Source organism: Indicator indicator, chromosome 7 (genome assembly GCF_027791375.1).
Source record: "Indicator indicator isolate 239-I01 chromosome 7, UM_Iind_1.1, whole genome shotgun sequence".
NCBI lineage: Eukaryota > Metazoa > Chordata > Aves > Piciformes > Indicatoridae > Indicator > Indicator indicator.
The window spans coordinates 7,902,993-7,919,326 of NC_072016.1; the positions used below are offsets into that span (position 1 = coordinate 7,902,993).

Below are 16,334 nucleotides of genomic sequence, written 5' to 3' on the forward strand. Positions count from 1 at the left end.
CAAAACTTACTGTACTGACATCTCCCCTGCCCTTTTGTAATGTTTAATGAAAAAACCCAAATGCTCAGCATGCCCTAGATAAGGGCTACTCATGACCAGCCCTGGAGCTGCAGAAACCACAGCAAACCTTTTTGCAAGTAGCTGCTCAAACGGTAAAAGGGAAAAACGACCGAGCAACTATATACAAATATCCCAAAGCCCCAGGGTATTCAAGTATCAAATACGATTTCATTTGCTGGCTGTCTTCCTTCCTACATAAATGCTGTTGTAACATTTTTGTCAGGCCAGAAACAATGTGAAAACACCTGCCTTTGTGGTTAGGTACTGGTCCTGTGGTGTGGTGGGAAAGGTTGTGAGGACTTGTTGAGCAGTGCTCACCAGGAGACCAGAACAACCCCAGCCAGAGCCCACAATGGGTTGTGGGGCTCCAGACCTGAGCTATATAATGTGACCTAGCACACAGGCTCTCTGGAAAACTGGAAAGCTGCTTATTGAGGCTTAAGGTTGAATTTGGAGCTCCCTTGGCTCCCACAGAGAAGTGGGAGCATGGTCTACACCACATGTGCTGAGCTTGCTTCCAGGCCAAACTCACCAGGGACATGGAGCCTAAATTTTCCTTAGAGGTATCAGAAAAAGTGACCCCAACAAAGGAATTATTAAAACTCACTGTTTTAAGTTACATGCTTCCACAAAGCTGTTAGGGGGAATCCTTTGGGATCAGAAAGGCAAAAAGAAAGGGAAAGGCAGATGAATCTACAGATGTGTGGTTATAACACCAGCCTGAGAACTGGAAGATCAGCTTCAAGCTCCTCCTCCCCTCACTTTGGGCCCATGAGATGAGCTGTGACCCCAGCCCGGACCTCACGTTTCTCATGCCAGCACTGTAATCTCACCATCTTTCACAGCAAGATGCGGAACAAAACCAGATCTTGAAACCCCAGTAACTGCCATGAAACAGATGTACGACACCCTAAGCTAAACTGTGGCCCTTTGTTTCCACTTCTCTCAGGGCACCTCTGCAGCAATGAACACTAGAGGCAAGGGGTGGCAGGAGCCAGTGGCCAGATCAGTCACCAGGCAGCTCATTCAAAGGTCCAAACTGTGCCCCAGGGGGTGTCTTAAAACCACTCACCTTCAGATCGAAGATCTTCTTGTCACAGAGGGTGCAGACATGGGGGAAGTGGAGGGGGGCCGTGCCGTGGAGGTCGCCCACCTGGTGCGGTGGCAGGGAGCGGGCGGGCAGGTCAGGCGCACCACCACTCCGCTCCTCCTTCTGCCTCATGCGAGGGCTGCTGAAGCTCTGCTTGCTGTGGTTGAGGCGGCCGAAGGCTGGGGGGGTGGCGGCGCTGAACTTTGTGTCAGGTGTCGGCTCTTCAGGGTTGTAGAGCTCGTTTCTTATTTCATACTGCTGCTGACTTGCTGACGGCCACAGGCTGTCGCTGGGCATGAGGTCAGGCTTGTTTTGGCTGGGGAAATTAGGGATGTTTTCCCACTGGTTGCTTGTCCCGCTGCCATGCAAGCCGGGGCCGGGATCTCCTTTGGGATGGGAGCTGGTGTGCGGGTCGCCGGGGAAGGCCCGCGCTGCTCCGTGCTGCACGGCTGCCCCGTAGCTCTCCTTGGGAAAGGCCACCGCCGCCTCATGCTGCAGCTGGTTGGGAGCCCCGAAGTGACCCTCGTAGCGTGGCCCTGCCACTGAGGAGGCTGCATGGGCCCCACTGGCAAGGAAGCCATGCTGGCTGGGCTGCTCCCCCTCTGAGGTGTATGCCTGGGGGGCGGCACCAGTAGCGTTTTGCTTGTTGTACTCATAAAAGCCCCCCACGGCAGCAGAGCTGGAGGCACCCGCCTTGTTTAGACCCACCACTATGGGTTGCTGGCCAGAGGTCGGAGCCATGACACCTCCAAAGGGACTCATGACAATGGCGTTGGGGGTCTGGGCCTGGACAGGACCCAGGCCACCTCCTGGCGTGGCCAAGGCTGGGCTCTGGGTGGGAAAGGCAATGCCACCAGAGGGGAACCTCGTGCCAGTGATGCTGGGCCCCTGTGGTGGCCCTGTGGCATGGCCCTGGGGGGTGTTCATCACAGCGGGGTGCCTCAGCTGGTTGAAGAGCGGCTGAGACATGGCCACTTTGGAGAGCACCTGGTTGAGGACAGTGGCAGCAGCTGGGTTGTTGGTGACGGCAGTCTGAGCCAACTTCAGCCTGTGGAGCGTGAGCTGTGCCTGGAGCTGCGCCAGCTGCAGGCTTGCCGGCGAGGGGAGCAGGGGGCTCGGGGCACCAACAGAGAATGGACTCTTCTCCAGGAGCTTGGCAGCACTGCAAAGGATCAAGAAGATCTGGGTTAGTGGAATTCTCCTGGCATCTACCTGTGCTCACCTCCTTCTAAAGCCTGGCATGGGATACACAGCCCTTTCTGGAGGTTTAGCTTATCTAAACCCAGGGAAAGCAAGGTGGCAATTGACAATGCAGCCATAACTTGTCATCTTCCCTTCAACATCTACTGCCACATCTGTGTCGGTGTGAGCTGAAATTCCACCCCCCCACCGACAATAACCAGGCTAGCCCAGTCTGGAAGCAAATAAAAACTGTATTTACAAGCAGAGTCTAAAATCTACAATGAAATGCAATGAATATGTACAAATATACAAAATTCACAACATTCACAAATATATACAATCAACAGAAAAAGCACAACCGATCTCCCTTTGCTTCCCCCCAAGGGGACCCTCCCAAAGGGGCCTCTCTCTCTCCCAGGAGCTTCCCCCCAGACCCCCCTGGACAGAGAAGCAGAGTTTAGTTAGAGCAGAAAGTTGTTAACTTAGCTGCCAAGGTCAGTGTGTTATCTTCAGCCAGAAGAGAAGAAGAAACAGCAGCCAGACAGCCCAGCAACTGCCCCCACTGCCGAACGCAGAATGTGCAGAATGCCTACTTTGTTTTGGGTAATAGTTCTTAAACATTTCTATCTATCCAATGGAAGTGTTTAGAACAATCGTTATTTTGCTTTCTTACACCCAATAGTGACTTATTTACACTCTTTCACTTTCTCTGTTCTGAACTTTGCAAGGAAAAAATAAAAAGACAGTTTCAAACCATCACACACATCCCTTTCAATCAAAAAGTTACTAGAAAGACAAGTACACGAAATGGCTTTCTTTAAAACATCCCTTTGAATCAGGCCTTGAGCTCATTTTCAGTCCCCCTGGGACTCTAATGTAGACCACAAGCAGTGGCAATACAAGCCCCAAATTCATAGCTTTTCTCTTTTCTACATTTTATGCAACCTCCTGCCTCCCTGCCGCGACATTGCTGCTGCTTTTCCCACACAGCAGGGGGACATGAAGAAACGGACATCAAATGGGACTGTAAAGCCAGCCCTGCAGGTACATCACACCAAGCACATCTGTCTGCATAAAGCAAGATGAAACACACATGTACTTATTTTAACCGTTTACAAGTTCTCATTTAATCACTGTGCACGGCAGCCTGTTCTGCAACAGGCTTCTGCATGAGCCTGTGCAGATGCAAATATAGAGGAAGAAAAAACCCAAATGATGTGCCAGAAGCTGGAGCAACTACAAACAAACCGCCCTGAAGAGTTTTCCCAGTTCAGCTGGATTGTAAGGCAAAATTTCTGCAGTGCCAGCTGGTAAAAATCAAAGTCTTTATAGAGGTATATTCAGTGTTCTCCTTCAAGTCTCATACACGGGATGAATAAATGATGACTAAATCATCTGCTTGAATTCCAGAGCTGGGAAAATAGGAGATTATATTTTCAGGCATACGGTAATTTCTAATGTTAGGAAGCAGATCTGGGACATCTCACTAGTTCACAGCACAAACAACTCTTCCTCCCCCCAACCCATCAAACCCTGCAAACGCAAACCAGGAAATGCCACATTAAATTGGGTAAAGCCTAGCAAAGTTAAAAGCAGGAAAAATGTTACAATGGAAAATACTATGCAGCACTAGCTTCCAGGCAGCTCCACTCCCCCTGCTTTGACTGCCTTCCCTGCACCCTTCCAGGATGCCAGCAGCATCATCTGCTGCAAAGTCAGCCTGGTCCACATGTGCATACACTACTCCGTGGCCATACTCCCTCTCCCTATGTTATGCTGCCTGTGCTTGGATACCATCATCCATTTTCATGTCCCTACCAGAAAAATGTTAGTCATCACTTTTTCCACCATCAGGAGCCTCTGCTCATGGATGGCACAGCTATTCAGCGCATTACAAATGGCTGTTCACTCTGAAAATGAGAGCAGAGAGCACTTAGTAACAGGGAAGTGGTCCAAAGCTCAATTAATTTATATTGTAAAAATGTATTGAGTTTCAATTTAGGCCTTTCAAAGCAGCAGGAGCTATCCATCAACCGCCATGCAACCCTCACTGTTAATAATTGGCCAATTTGCCAAACTGCATGGATGAAGTTGTAGTTAATGACAAATGTCTTGTCAGCATGCTACATTTGAAAACCACAAATTAGGAAAACATCTGCTTAAATCCAAAGTATGACTAAGAGAAAATGAATGGGTTTCATATTTAACTTCCACTAACAACTGCAAGGCACATCTGTCTCCCAAAATACAGAACGCCGTTTGGATAAGTGCATCATTATGTAATGATGAGACTCCCTGCCAGCACAAGCTGACACCAGTGTGCTTCAGAGCTGAGGTGCCTTTTGTTTCCCTGTGTGGTTCCATCAGTTACTCTCTGCCTTGCACTTACAGCACAGTTTGCTGCAAATTTTGGATGAAAGTCGGGGCATAAACCATCAAAACAACACAGAGGCTCTCAGAAATCTCAGCCTGTGAGATGCTGAGGACCCACAAAAGCTACCAAGGAGCCCTGTAGGGTTTGAGGGGCTCTCCTAGGAGAGGCTCTCACAGTTATGCACACTGTTGTCACTGCTGGGGAACACAGCCCGAGCTTGTACCTGGGCTGTACTGCACCATCACCATCTGGAGTATATTGGCTTATGGTGTGCTGTGTGGGACTTGCCACAGTCCTGACAATTGTTTCATTTTATAGCTAGCTATACCTTTTGTATGCTCAGCAAGTCATAAACTTTGTTTGAAAAGTTTTCAAATGCACATAGAGCATGCCCAGTGGTCTTAAAATAAAAAGAAAAGAAAAGCCAGCAGCCAGCATATGATGTTTTCAGGCTCAGGAGCTGCGGATGACTCCTCTTCCCAGCAATTTAATTCCACTGAGCTGCAAGCCTACGCAGCAGCATGCATACCCCGACAGCTGCAGCCACTTCCCTGCTCGGGTGACTACCTGCTGGACACATGCACGGACTCCCTCTCACCACTGAAACCATCTCACTTGACACTGTCGCAATGAAGCTCCCTTAGGCTCCTCTGATTTTGACCAGCTTTGGAGCACCGCCTCTATGAAAACCTGCCCGCACATAAGCAGTGTCCTGCCTGAACTTTCCATGACTGGGCATGCCTGAGGCACTTGCTGCTCCCCAACTTTGCAATCAATTCTGGGCTCTGCAGCTGGGCATGAGGAGTGCCCTGCATGGAGGGCTGCCTCTGGTCAACAGGTTTTGGACCCAGCACCCTGCTCCCTGCCAGCTTCATTCCTGGATTGCCAACAAGCAGTGAGGAGGGCTGTGAGGAGCCTTACCTGCAGAAAAAGAAATGCCCTAAGGAGAAACTGCAGCCTCCAAGGCACTTGTAGAGGGACAGAATTATAACGAGGAGGGTTGCTCCTATGCACCAAAAGATTAAGAAACTGCCACAGCTTCAAAATCCAGCTGCCTGTTATGAATTTCCAGATTTCAGGGTGTTTCGGGTTGCACTTACTATCCTTCCACAGCAGAAAGAGAATATTCTATCATCTAATCAAGCAAAGGAGGAAGTCCGTATTCATGGAGAAGCAGATATGCAGATGGGAGGCTGGGAGAAAAAGTGTGTATAAAACATCTTTTAGAGCAACACACAAATTTGAGGATTTCTGCTCTGTTATGAAATATAGCATGACAGACACATGGGACAGTGTGCATGGCTTTGAAAATTTCTTTCCCTCTTCCTGTTCTACAATCATAATATTTATGCACTTCATAATATAATTTTGCAAATAAACCTGCTACAGACTTACTAAACTACGAGAAACCACAATCGTGTAGATGGCGCTCAGCTAAGCCATTTTGCAGGGGCCATTCACCACTTGTACACACACACCTCCCACCTCAGGTAGTCCTCAGGTTACAAAAACGCAGCCCCCACCTGCTTGTGGGGGGTCTCTGCCACAAGATGACTCAAAGCAGCTGAATGAAGCTCTCATTCTCCATTGAGCGCCCAAAGGTTTCATCGGCGTCAGCCAAAGTTAGCTCTGTCCCGGGCAAAACATTCCCAATTATAAGGCCAGCAATGTAAAAAGTAAGCTGACGTTGTCCTCTTCATTTATTTATTTAACATTAGGTGTACAGCTGGGCTACACCAGCAGTCTCTTTGCACAACTAGAAAAGCCCAAGGCAGCCTTTCCTTACCAAAATCAGGACGGGGAGGAGTGCTGCCATACAGTTTCCACAAAGAAAGCCACAAACTAGGCAAGTTTGCACAGAGCTCTAGGAGATAGGAGTGGAAGATATGCATCAACTGCTACAATACTCACAGCGAGATTACAAACACTATTGGCAAGGCTATATTGCTATAAATCAATTCACCCCTTCTGCTAGCCCTGTAATCCATTACACTCTTAGCATCCAGGAACAGCAAGCAATCCAGAATGTCACAGATAAATATTTTGGTGGCTGGGTCATTTGAGTAATCCTGTCTGCAGGAGTGATGAGAAGCTTGAGCACAAAACATGTCTGTTAGAACAAATCGACAACCTGGGGCTTGATTTTCAAATGACAAAATGAAGGATTTTAAAGTGTCACCCAGCACTTTATTTAAGAAATAAATATAAAAATCCAAAACAATGAAGTTATGTTAGCTGCAGCTGTTTATTGAGGAAGTATTTATACTCACCAATATTTGAAATACCCCGTAGAGTGTGAATTTAAATACTTAAAATGCCAATTGACTAATTCATGGAAGTGCAGAACTTTTTTTCTTGCACATCATCTAAGATTTTTACGTTCCCTCCCTGATAACATAGTTGCCTCTACATATGATTAGATCTACCTCTCAAATCTTTGAAAGATAGTTTTTTGATATTGTTCTTCCAAAATGCGCACTGCTTTTCCAAGCACAGGGTTAGAGTTGAGACTGTATTTGCAATAGCATGCTGGTTTTTCATCCATTATAGCTATTTCTGAACCATTTTTTTCTGCAACAGTTAGCAAACTTTACATTTTTAACTCAGGACTCTTGTATACATCGAAGAGAACCATTTCCTAACTATCCAAACACAAAATTGGTTAGATTCTGTTACACAGAAGTCCCTTTCCTGTAATGTCTCATTTATTCATAACGCAGGAGACTGCCTTCTCTAAAACTCAGACAGAACAACTGCAGCTGTACTAAAAAAGCAAATTAAAAGCCCTTGAAAAAAAAAGAAAATATTAATTATCATATAGGTGAAACTGATAAGATATTACAGCGAGATTACAGGTTTGCATGTGAGGACAGAATTTGGCCTCTTGAGCCCATGGGAACTGTAAAGTCATATTTCAAACACTGGGAAAAGCAAAGACAAAGCTCAGAAATACCAACAACATATATTAATTATTAGAATTACTGTAATAATAATAATACCAATAATTACTATTGCAATTTTCTTATATTTTATGGAATGTTGTGCTCATCTCAGAATAGAAGGGTTATGTTCATTTTTGCTTGTTGAGTAAACCCAACACCGGTGTTCAAATCAGGATTAGAGCACTGGTTCAAAAATTTACACAGGAACTTTTCCCTATATTCTGGGTTACATCTGGCCAATACTAAATGACTCTTTACTTTCTTTTCAGCCTCACAAGAAGTTCTCTGAGTTTTAGTAAAGTGGCTTTCTTGGTCAGAAAAGCATGGAAAGTCTGCTGAAAGGAGAAAATCCCTCCACCTTTATATTTTAAGCTCTGAAATCTTCTGCCCCCAAAGCTTTTTTTTTTTTTTTCCCCTCTTTCCCTCTTTCCTTTTTTTTTTTCTCTGACTTCTGGTTAGAAATTATTAAAAAAGAAAGATCAAATTTCACAGTAAATTCAGCTAATGATAGGGAGCACTAAAAACCTTAAGCTACTTTAATACATTTATAAGCTGCAAGTAAAACCCTCCTTATCCCAAATAATGATTTCTAAAGCCCTTCATTATACTACTGGGGGAGTAAAAATAAAGCATCAGCCAATGTATACATGTGCTTTGCCAAGTGAGTTTTGTATAAGTTTGACAGTGGTAAACTATTATCTGGACAATCACCCAACCTAACAGTTAGCTGGAGGATGAAATGCAAAATGTCATCAGAGAGCTGCTAAACTCAAGGTTTACAGAGCTGGTAAGGGTTAAGGGCCTGCCTCTATTGAGAGACCTTTTCGCTCATTTGAAGCTTTTTGCCAAAATGTTTTTGACCTTTGTTTTTACATAGATACATCAAGCAATTTCCATTGGGAAAGGGACAAGACAAAGGGACAAACACAGTAGCTATATATTGGATAATGGGTGCTATCACAGAAATAAAGTTGGAAATTATCTTAGGAGGATGGTTAGACCAGTACCTGAGGTAGGATCACGCTGAATTCAACCACTCTTGACACATTTATTTAATCTGCTCTTGGAAACCTACTTTGGTGGAGATTTCATGACCTTCAGTGACAATTAGTCACTCAACACACCTTTGTCTGATAAATCTCCTCTTAAAGCCTATGGTGGCTGTCTGCTGACAGCACAAAGCAGTCTTCCCGTGCACACGGAGAAGGGCTTCCCCTACCTTTCTGCAGCTGCTATCAAATCTTCTCTACAACTATTCCAGCTCTTTTCTCTACACATTTTGTGTTTTGCATTTGCTTGTTAACCTCAGTACAACTGCTTTTCTTTGTACCAGCACAGCTCTTTTTCTGAAAGCTACTGCCCAGAGATGTTGGTTGGGAGGGATCTCTGGAGCTCGGCTGTACTGACTTCCAGTGGATTTATCATATGACCATTTCATATGGTCTTCACCAACACAGCATTCAGGTATCTCAGGATTATTCTGGATTCCCTCCAGTACTACCTCCAAAGCACTTGTAAATCCTCTCCTTTTAGCACTAGCTGCAGACTTAAAGGATAGTTTGTTCACCCAAGTCATCAAGGAAAGCGTCAAATAGACTAAAGACCCCTTCCAAGAAGGGAACCATGATCCATGATGCACTTTTCCATTTTTATTCAAACACCAGTAGTCCAAGGGCATCTTATGTGCCTTGCAGCTGTGCTTTGGGTGCCAAACATTTCTTCCCTGATAGTCACCTCTGCTAAAAAACCAAAATAAACCAAAACACACACACATCCCCCACCCCAACATCTCCTATTTACATTTGCAAGAATAAAAGTGTGGATCATCATCTCTGATAAGACTGATTTATTAACAGCTGTTGCTCTATAGTTCTGGGAGAGTTGTTTTGGATTGTTTAAACAACTGTATGTTCTGGTTTCTTTACAGAAATTTAGCTGTTTTCAAATGCTGAATCCAGTGCCATAGACAAGAGCCCACACTTAAAGGGTGAGAACAACAAAACCAGGCACCACCAAAGTCGGTACCAGCCATCACATTTCCTCTCCCTATTATTCAGTATACATTTTGTTCTGGAAATAAATTTCTTATATTGTGTAGAACTCCAGATTGCACACTGGGCTTATTTCTGCTTTCCCTCGTGCAACACATCTCTCCATAAATATTTAATTAGGCAAAGTTCAAACTCCTTTCAAGTAAAGGATGTAGCTGAGTGAATGTACGACCTAAAAATAAGGTTATAAGTAACGATTTTCAGATGCTGGGATAGTTATCTTTTTGTCTTGTGACATTTAAACATTGTTTCATTTTGATGATGTGCCACAGTATGTCAAAGATGTCTCTGAGGATTAGTGTGCACACAGGAACATTGGTCTACATTTTCAATTTCATTAGACAGCCGCACAAATTCCTTTAGCCATACTGCAACCATCGATCTGCAACAGCTTCCCAACGCAATGTAATCCTTTACTGAAGTTAAAGAAATGTATTTTAAAATGCATACTAAAACCTGTCAAGAAATAGTTATAGCACTGAATCCATGCCCTGTATAACATGTTGCAAAGATCTAAATTAGCAGAGAAATCGTGTCACAGTTTTATGAAGCTTTCAGGGAATCCTGTGACAGTCTGGCTGTGCCACGCTGTCCATGCCTTGCCTCCCCAGCACCCTGCCTGCAACAGCGCTTATCATCCAGGCTTAGAATGCACATTATGGTGCAAAGTTCCCAGGATAGATTATCCCTACCAACCAGCACCCCAGCAGGGCTCCTGTAAGAAGGGCTGTTGGGGGTCCCCAATAAATTCCTCACCCCAGCAGCCGCCACGGCCCCTGTGCAGCTGGCAGTGTCGGGGTGCCGTGCAGCCGTCCCCGAAGCAAGGCCAAGGGGCACAGGAGGCCTTTTGGGAGGCAAAAAGCAGGAGAAAAGGTGGTATAGGCAATAATGCAAATCCATAGGGTGAGCAAAGAGGCTGGGACCAGGATTAACATTGGCAGAGCCAGGTAAAACCAATGGGAGTAGGGTCAGCAGCTCCAGCAAATGCACCCTGGCTTCAGGAACCATACATCTGCTTCTCCGCCGCACGGCTCCATGTTTGCAGTGCTGTCCCAGCCTCCTCTTGAAAATAAATCTGGGGAGAAATGATCTGGAAAGCATATTATAATTTGGTGGGGAAAAAAAAAGAAAAATACCACATTTACAAAACAAACAAAAACCCAAAAAGAGTCCCAAAAAAGCAAAACCAAGTCATAATCCTTTCAAAGGCTTTTTACACAAGCACATAGACAAAAATAATCTCAAAAAAAAAAATCCGAAACTGAAAAATAATCCTCAGCATATAGTACTTACTACAAAAGACATTACAGTAACATCTCAGTGCACCTTCTGCTGATGTGTTTCTTTGTGTGGCATTGTAAACCACTACAAGAATAATAAGTCTGAGTGTGTCAGTATCTTGTGCTGCCTGGAGGCACAGCCATTTTTATTCGTGTGTTGAAAGTAGGACTAATGTGGTAGGCGTGTTATTAATTCCTCATTTGAATAAACCAGTTCTTTTTCACAATATTATAAGACAATATAAAAGCCTTCTTACAAAGGTAGTATTTTTCAGTTTGTAGACAGGAAAGTGTGGAAAGGGGAAAGTACTAAGATTTTTTTTTATTTCTAAGTAGCTTCAATTGTGCTCGAAGAAAAGTGCTGCCATTTGCGGAAAAATCCCCAAAACATTAAACTCACCATTTTTTATCCTTTTATTTTGAAATACTAATCCCAATGATATATTTGAAAAGATAATGAAAAGGCATATTAGCAAATTCAGTCTCCAGAAGAACTCTAATCAGCATTTGTAACGATAATGGCACAGGCTACAAAAGTCATGCACAAACCTGAGCTCTTCTGCTTTTACTCTAGGTCAGATGAAAAGAGACAACTCGTAACTAAAACTCACCCAGGAGCACCACAACCGCTTGCTAATTAGTCTACTATCACCACCACCTCTAAAGGCTGTTTAAATGCTACGCACTGCTATGCACCACAGCACAAGAGCGTACAAGAAGAAACGCTGAAACACTTCCTGTCTAAAGTGGTCAGTATGATTTGCTTTCTCTTCCTGCCTAAAAAGTGGTCGGTATGATTTCCTTTAGTGCTAATACTTAAAACTAAACATTTTAAAGTAATGAATTAAAAAATAAACAAACAACAAAACCCCCACAAAAAACCCCAAACCCAACCAACCAACCAACAACCAAACCCAAAGAAAACAAAGCTTCACTGATTTTTCAAATCGGATCTCTCTTTAGAAATCACTGTGGATTTCCTAAGTTCTATATTACATAGCTAGGTACTTAGGCCTACTTTTCAATTTCCCTTTTATGCATATTTTAACAGCACATAAATGGTATAAACCCCTATTGTTTACATACTCACATGCATAACTGCTATACATAAATTATACATGAATCTTAAGAAGCCCAGGTCTAATTCAGCGGTTACTGAACTGTTCTTGCAAAGCCCTTCCTGATTTCATTGCAGCAACAGCAATGTAGAGCAATGTTCCTGTATCTCTTTTCAGTTATATTTAATTTAAGCATAAAGCATCAAAGAAGATTGTTCTCTTTTCATGATCTCTTTGAAATCAGCATTTAATACTAGGTCGTAATATTAATACTGTTCTATGGAAGTAATATGCAATGTACTTTAGCCTAGCTCACTTTCTTCTTTAATGCATCCCAGTTTCCATGCTAAAGAAATTTTAATGTGAATCTTAAAAGAAATACAGGAAATTTTATATATTTTTCTTATATTAAAGGGCAGCAGTTGGTATGAATCAGACCTCAATGTGTTCCTCCTGGCAGAAAACAGCCTGTGCCAGAACTGCTGGAACCCTTCAGCTTTCAGAAGTTTAATTTATTGTCTTGAATAATAAGCTGCCATTCAATCAACCTTGTGTGAAAGAAAACATAAACCAGGACAGTGCTTAAATCTTGAACAAGGACCAAAAGAGTTTCCCACAAAGGAAACAAAATTGGGAGAGGCATTTTATATTAAATAATGTCAATTATTTTGTTCTCCCTTTTTTGTTTGCCTTCAGCATTAATTAGGAGTAACTGACAGTTAATGTGCTCCAAGCTCGGCACAGTAAAATTGATTAGTATACCAAGGTGGAAAATAATAATCAGTTCTTGATGAAAAAAATATCAGGTTTCAGAACACTGCATGTGGCAGCTGGGAGGAAAGAAAAAGTGTGAAGATATTAACCTATGCACAACACTCAGCTGGGCATTCACCCAGTCCTGCTGACAAAACTGTCAATGCAGCCGGCCGGCCACTACTTTTTGGTTAAGCAGTGTGTTATTTCCTCTCAACCTTTTCTTGCTGGTTTTGTGCATCTTTACTATACTGCACATAATGCTCTGCTCAATGGCTGTCATCTATACCTGCTAGCAGCTTCCACAACAAAAAATAGCTTTTAATTCGTTCTGCGGCTCCACATAGTAGATGTTACACCTTGTATTACTGATGTATCTTTTAATTGCAAAACACTCTGGGACTTGGATTTTCTCTGCGACAAGATGTCCAAGAACTTGTTGTGACCGCTCTTGGTTATTTTTTTAAAGAGTATATAATTATTTTATTTTAAATCATCTTATTTCCTAGCCTTTACTTCTGAAAATAAAAAGCCGTTTTGAGGTATACAGTATCAGTTATTAAAAGAGAAACACAACAACAACAAAAAAAAGTCCTATTAAGAATGTCACTTTTCATTCCAAGGAACTCAATTCACAGTCTAATGACAGCATTTCCAAATTCAACCATCTTTGAAATATTTTGGTATTTCGACTTCTTTCATGTTTTGCAAATAATTCTTTTCCCGCTGGTTGCAAATGAAACTAATATAGTTCTGCTTTGTGTCTACTCACACAGGCTATGAGGCTTATTACAGGGTGGCTAACCATGGCAAATCAATAGCGTACAACTTGGTGTGGAATGTCTTTTAAAGTACAAAAGCCCTGGTATTACAAATAATGCTAAGCACTATAAGGAGCTAAGGCACAAACCAGATCGTATTGTTAATTTGAAATCCCAGTTAGCTGTTACCGCCAGAGCTGCGGATGCCTCCTTTTTCCCTTCACCACAGAAAGAGTTGTACTTGAAAATTCAGTTTTAAAGATTGCCAAGACACTCTGCTTGGCAGATTAGTGTCCTTCCTTGCTGGGGACGGGGAAGGCAGGGGCTTCAGTAGGAAGACATGGATGACACGACATGATCTTACCTTCTTGCCACACATAAGGCTGCTGGGAGCAGCGAACTGGTGCGGAGGAAGTGCAGCCAGGAACCGATGTCAGCGTTGTGCACATGTCTCCTGGTAACATCCCGTTGACATTTTACCTTCTTTCTGCTCCCCAACTATTTACAAGCTTCTTTCCAGAAAGTCACAACTTTAGGAACGAAAAAAAAAAAACAACAAACCACCAACCTCCCCACCCCAAATGGAGGACTGGAAGGCGGATCACGTGGCTGCCAGGAGCCGGTCTTGTTGCATTACACGCAGCAAGTGTGGATGGCAAACAATATCAGTTGATGTTTATGCCATATGTTCTCGGTCTCTTCATGTATCAGCACCAAAATCTTGTTTCTGCACAGTGTAATGCCACGGAATCTTACCAGTGAGAGGGTCACAGTCTAATTAGGTGAACTGTAGAATCGACACGATGCTCAAATGAAGTCTAAGGACTGACTTTTACAAAGCAAGCCCAGCAGTACCCAGATGAAGTTTTAACACTTTCTTTAAACGTGCACTCGAATACGTCATGTTTTAACCCCTGAGCAATTTGTCCCTGTTTGGGCTGGCTGCCTCCTAAGGACAGCGGAGGTGTTGAGCAAAGACACTGTTCCCATTTAGGCTAACATTACCGTTCAAGTCAGTTATCTGTCTGCTCTGAAATTCATCATTCGGTGCTAATCCGCTGCCCCAAGCGCGTATGAGCGCTGACCTGCGCCATGGACTCTGCTGGGACCCTAAAGCAAGGGCAAGAGGCAGTGGGAAACCTGCACATCCTTAATGCAGAATTTGGCAAGTTCTCTCAGCAGGTCTCTTCTTATTGCTGACCCAACTGTGTTAAACCAAATCTTTTCGTGAACAAATTTCGCACCTTCCGAAGTCAAAATAGTTTATGCTTTATATCACATTATTCAAAATATTCACATAGACACAAAAAAGTGCTTTTCCTCTCCCTGCTTCTAACATGCCACAGTGTGTGTTTGTTTATATACATTTATATATAAATCAATTAAGAAGAAATGAGCTCTTTTCCCATACCCAAAGATCAAAATAAGACAAATTTTCCTATTTTTGCCTACATTAGTCCCTCCAGCCCAACAGACCACTCTCCTTACAGCTGTTTAGCTGGCCACTCTACTAACCTCTTGGGACACAGCAAGAGCTTGTTAAACTTATTTTTTGCAATTAACAGCATTAGTCTGGAAACCTTTCACAGTAGCGATGGCATTCTATATGTAACATGATCCTTCCATGGAAGATCCCATTTCCGAAACTGCTTTACAGTAAGTCTGTGAATATGCACCTCCTACCTTTAAAAAAATTATACTTCTGCAATACTTCACACTTGCTCAAAGTGGAGCCTGCAAAGAGTCTCCACGCATGTTTTTTAATGTGGTTCTTGCCTTCTTCCTTCCTTCCCAAATCACATCAGAAAGTTCTCCCCACCTCTCCAAAGGCAAAAACTACTGTTCAAGTTTCTGGCTTTTCTCCAAATATAAACCCCCCAATCTTTAAGAGGTGACTAAGACTGTGACTGAAAGAGGAAAGGCACCTAACAGATGGTCCAAGGGTGCTCCTTCACACATGCAACTCCTATCAGGAAAGAGCGGAAAATTCAGGGAAAGGAGAAGGAATTAGTGAAACCTACAGGGCTTTTCTACAGCCTGTCACATCACCTCCTGGCACAGATGCCCTCATGCTCTCCTCTGCATCTGCATTACATTAAACAGGATGAAGAAACACAAACCAACTTTCACTCGAATCTGAACTCTCCATTTCATGTCACTCTCAGGACAGCCACGTGAAACACATATGGTGAGTTCAGCCTGGGAACCGTGCTGGGACCTTTCCGGCCAGGAGCAGAGCTAATCCTCACCGCTGCCCGCATATGGCCTGTGACTGAATGCTGCAGGTTCCTCCCTGCTTGCAGCTGCTGGCCCAATCGGTGGCATGGGCAGGGCTGGCCAACTGCACTGTGTCAGCAGATGGACTGGCATTTTTTCCACAGAGTCAGAGCAGGCCAATGACTGAGAAAAGCAAGGCGAGTAACACAGCGATTTGATTTCAGACAACGCTACCTAGCAGGCAGGCTGCATGCTTGCCTGGAGATCTCTCTGGAGATGGAAAAGATTTACTCTCTAAAGCTCTATGGTTTTCCCTAACCTGTCATCAGATACTCACACTCAGGGAAAGAACTTGCCCCAGAACAACAGCGTTCCAGGCAATTTAGCAAATCTCATCCCTGGGGCATGCCTCATCTATCTGCTGAGCTGAGTAAAAAAAAAAAAAAGCAGTGAGTATTCCTCACTCCCGTTCTCCCCCTGCCAACCCGAAGGAAGTTCTGCCATTCAGAAGACATCAGTTGAAATTCTCTATAATGCACCTTTCCAGTCTTTTTTGCTGTCTTAGC

The 16,334-nt window shown here is 43.7% G+C and overlaps 1 protein-coding gene across 1 annotated transcript in view; it reads right to left on the bottom strand.

Annotated features, from left to right (window-relative positions):
• Positions 1-16,334, bottom strand: part of RBM20 (RNA binding motif protein 20) — a 109,595-nt gene that overhangs the window by 24,361 nt on the left and 68,900 nt on the right. Inside the window, exon 2 of the mRNA XM_054382416.1 lies at positions 1,133-2,312. Coding sequence (XP_054238391.1) covers positions 1,133-2,312 — 1,180 coding nt within the window. The remainder of the gene's footprint in view (positions 1-1,132; positions 2,313-16,334) is intronic.